Source organism: Prinia subflava, chromosome 3 (genome assembly GCF_021018805.1).
Source record: "Prinia subflava isolate CZ2003 ecotype Zambia chromosome 3, Cam_Psub_1.2, whole genome shotgun sequence".
NCBI lineage: Eukaryota > Metazoa > Chordata > Aves > Passeriformes > Cisticolidae > Prinia > Prinia subflava.
Window position 1 is genome coordinate 98,677,386 of NC_086249.1, and position 15,398 is coordinate 98,692,783.

Genomic DNA, 15,398 nt, shown 5'->3' on the forward strand with positions numbered 1-15,398 from the left:
CATGTAAATATGTATACTTATAATTTTAATTTTACTTTCTCTTAGCTTCTGTCTTATACTTGACACCCATTCTTCATTGACTAAAAGAAAAAAAATCAGTGAAAACATTTGACAAAAAATGTTCTAGAAAAACTCAGTATATGAAAAAAAGAACATTAGTTCAACAGTGTATTTATCAAGCACTTTTAAGGCATAAAATGTCAAAGCTGAAAGATCTGTTTCAATAATGCCTTCTAACATTTATGCTTTAAAATAAAATCTGTGCCCTGGATAGTTACTTAATAAGGTAAGTTTAACTTGTCTTCTCTCCTGGAAAGTACACACTAATTAAAACAAACAAAAAAGGAGAAAGCTTAAGTCAACTAGCTCTTCTTTCCCCCAAACCCTTTCGAAAAACTTGAAATTTCATCAAGGTTTTCTATCTCCAAATGTTCTTACAGAAAGGTTCAATTTATTTCCCACACATACTCCACCTCCTCATTTTAAAATACTAAGGGAATATTTTCAAGAATTCTGTAATTGTTTTCAACATCTCTAGGAAAAAACCCCACTGTAATTGTTCCAAATTTCCATACATTTTTTTTTCTATTAATACCAATGCCAGTAGGATGGGGTGATTTTGTTGTGTCTTTCATTTTTAGTCCTTTATCCTCTCAGCAAGGTTAGACAAGCATCTCCAACATACCTTCAATGTTTCTCAGAACTATAAAATAGGATAAATAAAGAAAGTCAGCTTAGAAACACGAATGAAGAAAAGCTGCAGCAAAATCAACAATTTTAGTTTTCAGTCAGCAAATTAGCCAGGAGGGAAAATTAGGGCAGGAGGGAAACCCACCCTTCACTGTATGTTTGGGGTCCAGCATGGATGTGGAAGTGTCTTGCACACACAGATGAATTAATGGGAGCCAGAGATGTCATTGTTCCAAGAGCAGAGGAGGACAGGGAAAATGGAAATAAAACAGACATCTAGAAAATCAAGCCTCTTAATTCACTCAAGAAACAACTGCTTGATATTGCTGGTAATTTCCTCACTGTGCATATGCTGCTGGAAACAAAAGATTAGTGCAGATAATTTTTTATAGCCAATTTAGAGCTAGACACAGATTTACTGAGTAATTCATGAGTTGAAACAAATGTGTATCTCTGGAATTTTCACTGGGTTTATTACCCAAACAGGTGAAGGCTAGAAACAGGAATCAGGGAGAGGGGAGGAATTAAGCAGTTCTGTCTTATTCGAGGGCACATCCTGACTCCATCTTATCCATCCACAGCTGTTATCAAATTAGATAAGCAGTAATATGTTATTCTAAGTCAAAATTAATCATCTTTTCATTTTCTGCTTCTATTGAAGTTGAAAGAGATAACTTCTTATCAAATTATAAAACAGAGCAGATATTTTTAAATAGAGAAATAGGCCAAGATAATGTGAAATAACAGCCTCCCTTGTGGATGATTTGCATAGTTTAAATGCTCTGAAGTACTGTACTCTGGATATCCAGTAACAAATCATGATATTCTGAAGGAAACCTACTACACAGCCTAGCTAAAATCTGTGAGGCAATTATAGCCTGAAAAATCTGTTTTCATGATAAAGCCACACGGGAAGTGTTATGTGGATCTCCGTGAGACTATGTAAAATCTGGCTTTCTGATGTCTCTCCTTCTCTTTTTTTTGCATCCTGAATATCTTTTTTTTTCTTTTCTCTTCTTTTGTAACATCAGGAGCGCATGGTGAAACAGATGCATCATTTCCTTACCCAGTCAAGGGAATGTACTGTTCTAATCCTTCAACTCAGAGGATTGTTTTCAAGACAACAATAACAGAGAATATTTGCTTGTTACAGTGCTGCCTTTCACTTCCTTAACTTATTTCACTAGAATGGATTCCAGGCAAACACATATAAAGATTTGTCTGCAACATATAACCTGTAAAGAAACTAAAATTCAAAGATAAAAAGAGGGCATATAAGAGGCCAAATAAACATATATAAAATATGGATGTCCTGAAGAGACTGCAGAGAAATACAAAGAAAAATCTTTAAGCTTTTTCCTTCTTTATATTAGAAGGCATGAGTGCCTTAAAACATGACACAAAACTTTCCCTGCTGGTTTTCCCTACATGAGAACAGCCTCAGGTGTGCTGTGGCTTTAGAGAGCTCTCTAAGGTTTTCCTTGCTGACAGCAGAGACAAGCAGCACTCAGGAATTCCACCAGCTTCAACTCACTGATTTTGTCAGCACATCTGTCTGGAGATAAGTATGGCCTGGACCACATCATTTGTGCTGTCACGTCCCAGGACTGAGTAATGACACCCTGTTCCTCTGTCAGCTACAGCATGAGGACAGTGCTCCTTCAGAATGGTTTCACAGGGGAGAGGCAAGCCAGGGTGATTCAGCAGGAATTCAGGAAAATGCCATGTGCCCAGATCAGGCAGGGATCCCACGCCTTCCTTTCTGCTGGAAATTTCACAAAGCAAATCTACATCTCTACAAGCTTCCAGGTACCATGACAGAACATCAGAGAAAAATGAAGGAGGGAAAATGCCAGCTGGAGATTTAAACAAGAACAGTCACACAGACACACCCAAATAGGGCCAGGAAGGGAAGTCACTGTGTCTTACACAGACTAAGTTCAAGAAAGCTGTTTTGTGGGAAGCATAAACAGCAATTTCTTCAAAAGCACATGTAATCTTTAAGTAGCAGTTCAGCTGTCAGTGATCCAGAGTTTAACTAGGTACAGCAGAGAACCACTACTTGGGATTGATTCTACTGAGAAAAGTAATAAGGTGTGAAAAAATACCTAAGAAATAACTCAAAGACTCAGTAAAAAAGTTCTGAAGTGAAAAGCTATAAAAAATCTACGGAAAGAAACAAAGAATCAGAAGGTGGTAACCCAGCAGTATCATGGAAGAACCCATTCCACGACCAAGGCTGACCTGTCCTCAAATGACTAATGACAACCTGGGCAGCAAAGACACATCCATGTCTCACTGGGAATACTGACCATGGTAATACCTCCCCTAGCAGTGTGTTAGTCCTGGTTATCTACTGCATGTACCAGACCATAAAACAAACCTGTGCATTCTGAAATTACACAAATCCTGCTTGCAAAGTCTCTCTCTACACAGCAAAAGATGCCCAAAAGAAAGGTGAATCTCATACTCCAAGGAGGAGGACAGGTAGGTTTCCCACTCAGAGGACAAATCCAGTGAAGATGGTATTAAAATATTCTCATGAAGCTCCTGGTTCACTGACCACCAACTCCATGGGACCTCCAACCACTAGGGACAGTCACCAATCTACAACAGGATACGGCCTGTCAATAAACCTTCCTCTGACACACTGGTGCTGAGGACACATGGACCATAGATTTTTCTACTAGATATCCAACAGCCAGTAATTCCCCATCTAGATGCAATCTCCCATCAGCCAGTCTCCATTCTATATTTATAACAGAACTGAAGTTAAGCCTGACTTGGTGCACTGAATTGACCCTGGAGTTAATCCTGGACCCTCTCACAAAAGCCAGCCCTAACAGCACCTCAGAACAGGGACAGAAGCAGAAGTAGGGTATAAAAAATTTGAGATGTTACAGGCAACCTGATCTAGCAAACTGTGCCCCTTCCCAAAAATGACAGACAGCAGAGTAGAAAGAGAAGATGATCTGCAACCCTAAGAACTGAGTATACCACAGCTGGAGGAACACTATCAGCTGCAGCCACTGATGGTTGCCTTCAACAGATCCTCTGATGGAACTTAAAATGTGTAAAACTATTTCTGCTTGCTGTAAGGGACCAAATCCTGGTCATAAAATGCAGTTAAAACATAGAAGAGGAAAAAAAAACTTAGTATTTTCCAACATGCTTTCAAAATAGTCTGCTAGAAGGGAGAGATATTTCTCACTGCTTTTTTATGTTTTTTTCCTTTTCTCTGGCTCTTCAAGTCATTTTGAGATAATGAAAGCATTATAAAAGAAACAGAGAGGAATTAAGGACAACCAGGACAACCAAGTATGTTTTGGGGTTTTTTCAGTCTTTGAAACCAATAATAAGAAAAAAACAGATTGTGCATGCAAAAGTAATGAAAGAAAAAAGCAGATGCAAGTAAATATTGAATTCAAGAAGTAAATCTTGAAATCTAGTATTTTAGGGAAATGGCCTGAGGACCTGAACAAAATTTATGCCATTTTTAGATGAAATTAGTTTAAAAGCCAAGTTATCTGTAATCACAGTGGACTGTACATGACAAAAAAGTATGCTAAAATGCTTTCTCAAAGAATCTTGAATAAAATATGAAACTGTAATAGTGACATGTTTCCAGAGAGAATACACAGAATTTTAGTATCTCAAATTTGATTGCCATCAACTGGGTTTACACTGCAGGCAGCTTTTTGACAAAATGTCTCACATTAAATACATTTATCAAATATATTTAATTTTTCCTTCCTAAGTGGTCAGAAAAGTTTACAAATCCATGCATCTTACACAAAACCAAAGTTAGAAGAAAAATTTAGAGTTAATCATGAAGTTCTCCATGGGGAAAGAGATAAACATAAGACAGGTGACATGGCAGCTTAAAATACAGAAGTTTTAAGATATAAAACTCATGCTGAAATATGGGGAGAGATATCTAAAAAGCAGGTTCAGCCAGCTGCCCTGTTTACTGCTCCTGTTTGATGCTGCACCAAGGGGTTACAACAGAGAGGCTTATTGATCACCCAGGAGAGCAGCTAAACCACAAAATGTGGTGACTGGAGGTTGAATGCAAAACAAGACCAAACCTTCACCGTGAGGATGGGGTAAGTAATGCAGTTTGTGTTATTAGGAAGCCAGGACAGGAAAAAATACACTCTGCCCTGAGTACCAATTTCACAGCATGGCTACTATTTTGGATTTCTTGTGAAAGGATGATGAAAAAATGGCTCCTAGACCCTCAGACTATTTCACTATTTCTGATTTTCTATCCCCGGCTTTTAGAGTGAGTGAGGGAAAACCAAGTAATTAACTAGCAATAAGCACAGTTTTTCCATAAGCATGAATATTGTTCATAAAATGATCTAGCAATCATATTCCAGCAAGTCTATCAACGATAATACTCAGTTCTAACATATTTTCAAATCATTTTTTCTTCTTTATAGGGAATAATGGTAAGCAGTAACACCTGCATCTAATCTGATCTTCATCTAATGATCACATCATGAAGATATTTCAGACATAAAAGATGAGGAAAAAGTACAACTTTGAAAGATTCCTTCACTCCTCTTGTATTTCTTATACTGGTGAAGTAATTGCACTTTCAGTTTTATTGTGTACATGAATTAGACTGTTTTGGACAGTTCCTCACTGCTTCTGTGGGAAAAATAATATATATAAGGTCATGGCAAAAGCTACAGCTTTTCTGTATGTCTGTGGAAAATGTGCTGGTTTGTGCTGGGGTAAAATTAACTTTCTTCCCAGTGGCTGGTGTGGGGCAGTGTTTTGGATTTGTGCTGAACACAGTGATGATAATACAGGGATGTTTTTGTTACTGCTGAGCAGGGCTTGCACAGAACCAAGGCCTTTTCTACTTTCCTGCTGCCACACTGGTGAGGAGACTGGTGTGCATGGGAGGCTGGGAGGGGACACAGCCAGGACAGTGACCCAAACTGACCAGAGGGACATTCCAGACCGTGTGACATCATGGCTCACTGTGTAAGGTGGCAGAAAGAAGGAGCAAGGAGGGATGGTTGGAGTGAGGGGGTTTGTCTTCCCAAATCACTGTTAGATGTGATGGGGCCCTGGAGATGACTGAACTCCTGCCTGCCCTTGGGAAGCTGTGAATTAATTCCTTGTTTTGCTTTGCTTGTGTGGCTTTTCTTCCCATATTAAACTGTCTTTATCTCAGCCCACGAGTTTTCCACCTTTTTCCCTTCCAATTCTCTCCCTGGTCTTGCTGGAGGGGGAGTGGGTGAGAGGCTGCCTGGGGCTTGGCTGCTGCCTGGGATGAAACCAAAAGAAACATATATATATATATATATATATATATAAATGACATGACATCCAGATCAAGCCTTGCACCTCTTTTTCTTCTAAATCCTCTTTCTATATCACCAAGAAATGTTTTGAGGAATAGTGAGCTTCCAGGAGGGAAAACAAAAAAAGTTCCTTGCTGGGAAGAGAAAGGTCTGCAACATCCTTTACAAAATAAAGATCTGTCAAGTACATCTACAGGAAAATCATGGCATATGGCAAATTTTTTTGAATGAAATTGTAAACAAGTGATCCTAATTTCATATTTCTAAACAAGTTCTTTAATGTTAGAGAGACTATTTTTTCAAGGAAAATGGTATGGCTTATTCTGATATCTATAGTAACATGAAACAGATGCTCACACATATTTGTGGGGAATATGAGCAAAGAAAATTAATTTCTTTGGTAAATAATTGAAGATATGAATAATTTAACTGCGGGTTCTGAAATTAGAAAGCATATCTGAGAAGTAATCAATAGAAATAATTAGTAGGAAAAACATTTAAAATAGGTACAGAAATCTACTTATCTTCTATACTTCAGCAGTGAATAATTTTAAATTATTAAAATATGCAATTGCTGTGATAATCCAAGCCTTATAATAACACTAGATAAATCAAATAAATCAATTATTATCATATACAAGTCAAAGAAATTTTGATAGAATTACAGCACTAAAGGCAATTCCTTCCTTTTATATCCCATCTCAGATCAGATATGACCAGCGATGACATCTAAAATTTGTCAGGATAATAAACAAAGTAGTTGAATTCTTTCCAGATAGTTTTTTAATTGGAAAATACTGTCATCTGTAATATTCCCAGAAATCATGGACCAGAATTATCTCTAAAAAAAACCAGACAGACAACAAATAAACAAATAGACAATCCCCCAAAACAATAGACAATCCCCCTGAACAAAACCAAAATTAGTTAAGGTGATTGACAAGGCTGAAGAGAAACATAAGTGTATCTAGAATGAAATAGTTTTCTTTTTTGTTTTCTGTTAATTTGGTAAAAATCAAAAGCAGTTACAATTGTCTAACTCTTTGATTTTTGGAATTTCTTTCCTCTTAACTGATCCTTCAAACTACAAAAATTTTATTTTAAAAATAATTTTCTTAGAAATTACATGTTTTTCCACTCTGGTACTTCCTGTTTCAGGAAACTGTGACCTGTTGAAGATTAAGTTGATAAAATAAGTAACAATAATAGTTTAAATATATATTAAGTGTTAAGAAGCTACATACCTTGCAGCTGTTTAACCAGAAGTTGAAAAACAGATTCCTTACAGGTGGCCTGGGCCAGGACAGATTCACTCAGATCCTGATTCAACAGCTCCTGATCTAAAACAAAAATTAAAAATTATTTGTGGAAACCAATTTAGAATTCAAAATTGATGGAACAATTTCCCCCATAAAACAGCTCCACAGACAGAGGTGTTATAAAATACATCCTTGAATGGGAGCACATGGCCCCTTCTTTCCCACTCAGCTTAGTATGCTTAGTGCTCTCTCAGTATTTTCCTCATTGGGAAGTATAGATACAATATGGATATTTTTAAATAGAATTAAAATGAAATAACACAGCATCAGGAAAATACAAAGTTTGTAATGTTTTCAGTTAAATAACATTTAGAGATCACAAAATAAACTGTTTTTTAAATGAAAAAAAACTCAAGTAGCAATGAAAGCCACTGGTGACATGGAATGTAAGAGGCACAGGTTCAGAACCAGCAGTGCAGACACAGCTGCAGACAAGAATTGCTTTCTTGTTGGCAAATTACTGGATCAATCAACAGATTAGTCCCTAAAGACAAAGGACTTAGGCATTATTCAGATTGCTTCACTGATCACTGTCAATGCAGTGGATAAATGAAAATTGAGATAGGAAAACTGGTTTGAAGTCCAATTTTATAAATAGGTTTTGGAACTGTTCAAGCAGTCAAAGGAAATTCCTTGTGGGAAATATGTCTAGCAGCTAACTCCAAGAACCCAAGACCAATAGATAGACTATATCTGTAAAATATCTCATATTAAAGTGTGGTAACACTGAATGATGAACTGCTGACAGGAAGATAGGACACACAGGACTCATCTGAGAGCCAGGGAAAACTGTCACTTGGGGTTATGGAACAAAGTTAAGCTAGGTTTAAAAAAAAGAATAATGATCAAAGATGCTCAGGAAGGCACAGAACAGCTCTCTTGGCACTCTCATTCTTGGTTCCTGTAAGAAGAGCAACAGCCCCAAAATTATTTCATCTCAAGAACAAGGTTTCAGATTTCAGAAACCAGCTTAGAGGCTGAAAGTTAGATTTGCAAACTATGAGGAAATACAAAAAGAATTGAAGGGCCCTGTCCAAATATTAAAAGATGGGTGTGTAAGAAAAGCCAACACACTCATTTTAAAATATCACTGAAACAACTGTATCATCTTATTTCCTGACCTGAGAGATTGCAGTGGCAAAAACAAGGCTATAGTGAAATCTTCCTCTATAATGCTAATTATTCTGTAAGAATTATTTTCTCTTTTTTTCCAGGATGCTAATAAGCTAAATAATTTCCCCTACTAAAAGAGTTTAGCAAACTTTAAAATATATGGTATTTATTTTTAGTTTATATCCTTCTACACATTCAGCTAAAAAGTAATTTTCACACAACTAGCTAACTAATCTCCAGAGATATTTTTTTTTAATCTGAAGTAGAGTTTCACTGTATGTTATTAAAGGCACTAGGTTATGCTTCATGATGCTTCAAAACTGCACTTATCAGTTCAGAGGTGCATTTATATATTGCACACTATTTTTTTAATTGGTAGCTAAAATAATGACTTGAATTATGTCAGAATCAGCACAAAGTGCTGTTAGCAATTTTATTCTAAATTGGCTAGATAACTGAAAATAGTATTTCTTCACATCTTTACTATTTCACTCTAACACTGGCACATATATATATATAGAATAATACTTAGTCCAATATATTTTGCCTGAATGAAAAATGACCAAGTAGCAGACTTGAGTTTGAGTACTTAGTTCCACTTAATTAGTTCAACTGCATAAAGTCCCAGAAAGCAGTTTGAAAATATTTTGCAAAGTACACTTAAAAAGTTGCAATTCTAGTTTGGAAATCTTTGACTGAAAAAAGACACAGCCAACCTACTGTGAATACAGCTTTATCTTGGACATAGGGCGAGTTTTAATAAGCAATCTTATACACTGCCACAGATACCAGTTTTGCCACTGCAGGTAACACTGGATTCCAGAGGAACCAACCCACCTCCCTTATCCAGTTCCTAATTACTGCTGCAGCTTTAATCTTTTCCTTGAGCACAGAATTTCAAACTCTGAAATTAATATCCTCTGCAAAAGCTGTTGCAATTTTTTTCTTGAACTATATTATTTGGACTTCTGAAAATAGAAAGTTAAATTGTCCACACTGACTGAAATAAAGCATTATGGTATTAAGAAACCACTAATACTTAGGGATAATTCTTATACAGGTTAATTCTGTGGCCTCTGGTTTGCACTGGAGATTTTAGTAGTTTCAATTATTTATATATTTTTGTTGCTTTCAAAAAAACTCTTAGTAAAAATACTGTACAGTGTTATTTACAGAAAAGCAGCATCATTCAACCTGAAACAGCTAAACCACCTGTGACCAGAGTTTGCATGCTCTGTGGTTCTGGCCAATGGCTCATTCTGGGGAAAATCACCTGCTGTCAAATAAACATTACTCACATGACTATTCTTCATGTAGCTGTGAATGTTGATGAAAGAGCTGCACATTTAAGCATCCAAGTGTTTAAATCCTGGGAATAAAACTTACTGGTATTTAATTCAGTAAGAAAATAGATAGTTTAAAGAGGTTCAGGGTGGTAGTAGTAGTAGTTTTACTTGCTCTATAATTATCTCAAATAGAGGACTGTTTGTGCTACAACAGTAGTCAGAATTCACAGAAAAAAAAACATTTCTGAGGAATAATGCTCTTGGGTTTGACAAAGCTTCAGAAATGCAAATGAAAGCTTCAGAAATGGTCCAGATAGGACAATTCCCAATTAATGTCTATTTTAATTCCTGAACTCTGCAGTTCTAAACATAATTTCACATCTATATAGGGCAGAAACTGCCTGTGGAATGTTACTTGAAAATAAGACAGATAACTTGTGTAATTTTCTTTAAAGTAATGAAGTAAATCTATAAGTGTTGATGTTTATTGCTGTTACACTTTAATCAACATGCCCTATTTTCACTGTTGATACGCTGAATTCTCTTAAAAAAAAGGCACATGGTCTAAAAGACAATTTCTAAAGATCAACATCAGTCAGGCATGTCATTCTGACTTATGAGTTGCTGCCTTCTGTTTATTTCCCCATCCCAGCCTCTTTCTGGCCTCCAGTAACACCAGCAATAAGCCTGACATATTATTTCTCAAGATACGTAAGGGCCAGGAATGCTAAATTGCACTCGTGCATCCAAGATTTCACTTATAAGGCTAGATATCTCTTCCTCTGGAAGGAAGGAAATAAAAATTCCAGTTAAGTATTCCTACATAAAGCAAATCATAGAATGAACAACATCTAAATACAGCTTGAATGTATAAATCAACTATCTTCTTACAATAAAAATAAACTTTATGGACAGGTCACCAAGAAGAACTGTATTAGAAAATTAACATTACAATTAATCTGATTTTAAAATTCAAGACAGACTTTAAAGGACAGGTATGATTATTTTTTTATAAAGACTGCAGTATAGAATTTTTTTTTTCAGAGAAGACCTTCTGTAATTCCAGAGATCACAGAGACATGAGATCATCATGATGTCAGGTCTACTGATGGGTAAAGAAAAATGAAGACTGAAAACTTCTGCTGCATAAAAACAAACTTCTAAGTTTGTTTCACTGTCTAAGCCAGATGCTTCTGTCTCTGTCACCTGAACAACTTCCTTGGGCAAGTTCATGCTCAACAGCTAGAAAGATAACTTTTCACCAAAACAATTAAACTATGCAGTTTCTCCTGTTTGTCAGAATTTCACAGTCTACTAGGCTTTAGTTAGACTATTTAAGATCTATAAATAACTTCTGATTAAGTTGCATCACAGATAAATTTGATTATTCTTCCTTATTTAGTGACCAGCACACCGGATTAGCATTCTTACAAATAATACCTGATAGTAATGGAATACTAAACTGTGTTGTCTGGCACTAGATTTATTCTCAATTAAGACAAGCAGTTTGCATCTCTTAATTGCTCTTGTTGTTGTACAAATCAGAATCCCAGCTTGCACTTTCCACTAAAATAAAGCATCCTCCATTCATGAGATGTAATAGGAATACACACCTGCATTTCAAAGGTTTATATAATCAGTTATCTCCTGGTCAAATAGGATGGGTTGCACAGCTAGTCATTCACAGCACTTCTAATTCACACAGTCTGGTCTAAGATAAGCACACAGGGTAGATGAAGTGAGGGGAAAATACAAAGGGCTAACATTTTAGCATAAAAATTGCATTACTAATAACGTAAAAGTTCACTTTGTCTTTAGCTGTTCCTGGAATGATGAGTTGATGAACAAAGCAATTCAAAACTGAGTTGCACCAACAATTTATCAAGGTACCTCTGCACTGAAGCTCTACCATCCATCATGTCAGTTCCTGTCCCTAATTTACATTGCAATCTCTGTCATCATCCATGTCGTTAATAAAGGTCTGGAATAACAGGGGCCCCCAGGCTGACCCCTGGGGTGCAGCAATCATTGCCAGCCAGCAGCTGAATGTCAAGATGCTGATCACCATCACTGAGACCAACAGTTCAGCCAAGTTTCCAATCCACTCAGCAGCCTGTTCATCAAGCCTAGACTTCCTTAGCTTCCAAACAAGAATATTACAGGATACAGTGACAAAGTCTTCCTAAATCATAGTATATTACGTTCACTGCTCCTCCTTTATTTGCATAATCACTCATTTCCATACAGAAAGCAATCACATTTGTCAATCATGATTTGCACTTAGGAAATCCATTTGACTACTCCTGATTACCTTCTTGACCTTCATGGGCTTGGACATGGACTGCAAGAAAATGTGCAAATCATGGGCTACACACACTGCAAAAGGAGGCGTCCAATGACCCCACCAAGGGTTCAGGTGAGGCTGATCATCCTACTGCTCCTTCAGTCTTCCTTCCATCACTTTTCAAAGGAGAAAACAACAAAGCCTTTTCCCAGTCAACAGAAAATCTGCTGATCAATGTGAATTTTCACAGAAAACAACCATCTCACAATCATATTAGCCAACTGTTCTATTACATTGTGAATTTCTTCTGGGTTTGTGGATTTGAATACCTCCAGCTGCTCTAAGTCCACAGCCTGTCGCTCCCCTACAGGCTGCCCATTTCCCTCTCAAAACAAAGTTCACCTGCCACAGCATTCATCCAGCTGGTGAGGCCTCTGCCATTCACACTGCAGTGCCAGGGAGAAACCTCAACAATTCCTGACTGCCTCAGACCAGACCTTCCAATTGGATTACAGAAGCAATGACTGCACAATCAGAATGACTGCCCAAGAGCAGCTCCTGGGGTGTGCAGTCAACATTTCCTTTTCTACTGGGAGAAGCACTTTGGAGCCTTGTGTACGTACACTGAATGCCCCCTGCTGCAGCATCTGCCCTGTGTCCACGGGCAGAGCCAGCCTGCAGTGCTCCTTGTCACTTAAGGACACCTAGATGCCAGGGAAGTGGGGAGCTGGACAAGACTCTGTTTATCTTGATTCCAGGATCCCCCCTCTCTGCCAGGCAGCCTGGCTCAGCAGCTGAACTCTGGCAATGTCCCCAGGATCCTGGCCATGACTCACTGGGCCTGTAAGCACTGAGTATTTCGCATGCTGTTTCTCCTTTCGGTGTTTCCCAGAAGAGAACATAACTGAAATTCACAGGAGATGGTCATTTACAAATGGTTCTCTGTTTTGTGACTGTCATGAAGAAAAGTATTTCAGCAGTTAAACAGGGGAAACTGCTCTGAAGTCTGACAAAAAAACCCTGGTTAGCAAAAGAACAGTGTTTAGTCATGAGACCAAGATGCTCTTGACCTTTTAGGTAAACATATTTCCAAGATCCCCCATATATGAACTGCTTATGTGGACAAAGCAGTATTTATTTCTAATTCATATTCAGAAGGTAGGATTAAAAAGCATGAGTTTAATGCAACATACAAACACAACTCTACAGTTTTTAAAAATCACATTTCTTCACTAATTCTATGTACCAGAAACCCCAAATCACAGCATGTGTGTAAACATGGCTTAAAACTTACCTTTGAACAGGCTTAATTTTGCTGTTCTCTTGTGGTTTTGTTGCTCTCTCTCTTACATTTATTTATTTATGAAGATAAAACTGAAAGGTTTATCTTCAATTTTTGTTATTTGTAGATGCTGGGACATGCTTTGGCACCTGTTTTCCGATGCTACCTAAATATTATGTTCGAGTAGGTGGAGATTCAGAAAACATTTTAAAGCCTTCTGATGCACTCAAAGTGAAATTGTCTCTTTGACTGAGGAAATTTTAGTAACCAATGAGAATGTGGTATTTAGAACCTGAGTTCTTACAACATTTGTGAAATCCCAGTATGGACAGTTACTTTTTGATCTCTGATAATTCTGGATCTCATATTATCCTTTAAAGCATGTTTGAAAATACTGATGAAACATACTTGCTTAGAAGGTCATCAGAAAAAAAATCCAAAAAATCCCAAAGAAAACCTTAAAACTGCTTTGCCCTTGCTCTCTTACTAACTCCTTTAGCTGCCCAGAATCTGACCAAATAATATAAATTATTTGAAGGTGATTGAGGAGCAAAAGCAAAGCACAGCATTAGCTATGTGGCTTAGGCACAGCTACCAAAACACATCCCAGGAGTCTCCTGTTACAGAAATGCTACAGTGCAGCACACAGCCAGCAAGCAGCTGCACATCCACATGGGGCTGCATGATCTAAGAAGTTCTCTGTGAATAGTTGGTGCAGGTTTGTGTTCTTTCTTATCTCCCACAGCACATTCTACAGAGTTTTCAGGGTAGATGGGGACAATACACAAGAACTCTATTGCCAGAAAATGGGATGAGGAAAATTTAATCACGTCCCTTTCACTGTTAATGGAACCCAAGGAGCTTAAATTCCTCCCCCCATTCTAAAAAAACGAAAAAATCCAAACCCCTGTACCTGCCAGCTTGATATCTGCCACCACATATTCAGTAGTTGGATTTTCGAAGGAGATGACGATAGAGGAGTACTCCCCAATGCAGGCACTTATGGTGGTTGTTTCATTCTGCTCAGGAGGAACTCCAGATCCCGTCAGGTTAAATACCCTATCTCCAAACTGTGAATGAAACGTGCCATTATTTATTATTTGATGAGTTGGATCTGTACATTTTAAAGTATTTTGCCTACTTCCTTTTTCTGCTGTTCTGTGTCTCTGCTGTAAGTGAACTTTTTGCTTTCCTTTTTCTTTCTCCCAGCTGTTGTTACTCTAAGCATTGCTATCCGGAAATCAATAACTTAATTCTGGGAGATGTTCACATCTCCTTTTTGTGTTTAATTTCTGTCCTACTTCACATACATAGTATTTAACTTCCATCCAGCTACTCAGAGCTTTTAGTGCAGGGAGTGGAAAGATGTAGGTGGCTGCAAAAGCAAAATTCAAAGCACATATATTTAAAAAAATTATCTGAAAGCAGATGAAGTGAGAAGTTCTCTCCAGAAAACAAAGGAAGAAAGAAAATAATTCTTTGATGGGACAGTATTAGAATCACACAAAAACCTAAAAGTGCTACTCCAAAGATAATAATGAACATTAACCTTTAGACACAGAGAAATCAAAGATATTGGAAAGAAACAATAGATCTAAGATTTCTGTGAATCGCCAGGTTTCAAAGATAAGGACATTGTGTCCTCTTGAACTGACCTTGGATGTATACTATTCATATTAGAATTGCTGTCTCCTTGTTTTTATCCTTAATAAATATTTAAGAGAGATTCTGAAAATAAATGCTGTGCCACCACCACCTGCAAATAACCCGTCTGTTCAACATACTTTTTCAGGAAAAAAAAATTGCCACGTGACTGCCTTCAGTATTTGTTTTCTTCATATAAAAGAATTTGCTTTTATATGAAGAAAATATTTGTTCTTTTAGTATTTCTTAAAACACTACTGAAAACTGCTGGTAGCACTCAACTGGAATAATTCATAGGTCAGCAGTGTTTTAGGATATCTGAAACTCAAAAAAAAATACAGAGAGGAAATTGCACAGAAAACAAAGGCTTCATTTAACCACATCTTGCATGACAAAATATCACCATTTACATTGTACTATCAGTTTTTCTTTTTTATTCCAGCTGTAGTTTAAAAACAG

At 37.1% G+C, this 15,398-nt stretch overlaps 2 protein-coding genes across 3 annotated transcripts in view; one reads left to right on the forward strand and one right to left on the reverse strand.

Moving 5' to 3' along the window:
• Positions 1-15,398, forward strand: part of PRRG1 (proline rich and Gla domain 1) — a 531,308-nt gene that overhangs the window by 251,473 nt on the left and 264,437 nt on the right. The gene's annotated exons all lie outside the window — the stretch shown is intronic.
• The window catches only part of CFAP47 (cilia and flagella associated protein 47), a 270,139-nt gene that overhangs the window by 60,425 nt on the left and 194,316 nt on the right, over positions 1-15,398 (reverse strand). For both annotated transcript variants that reach the window (XM_063393003.1, XM_063393002.1), the window contains exons 56-57: positions 14,209-14,365; positions 7,256-7,351 (exon numbers count right to left, since the gene is read on the reverse strand). In XM_063393003.1, the coding sequence (XP_063249073.1) occupies positions 7,256-7,351; positions 14,209-14,365 (253 nt within the window). The remainder of the gene's footprint in view (positions 1-7,255; positions 7,352-14,208; positions 14,366-15,398) is intronic.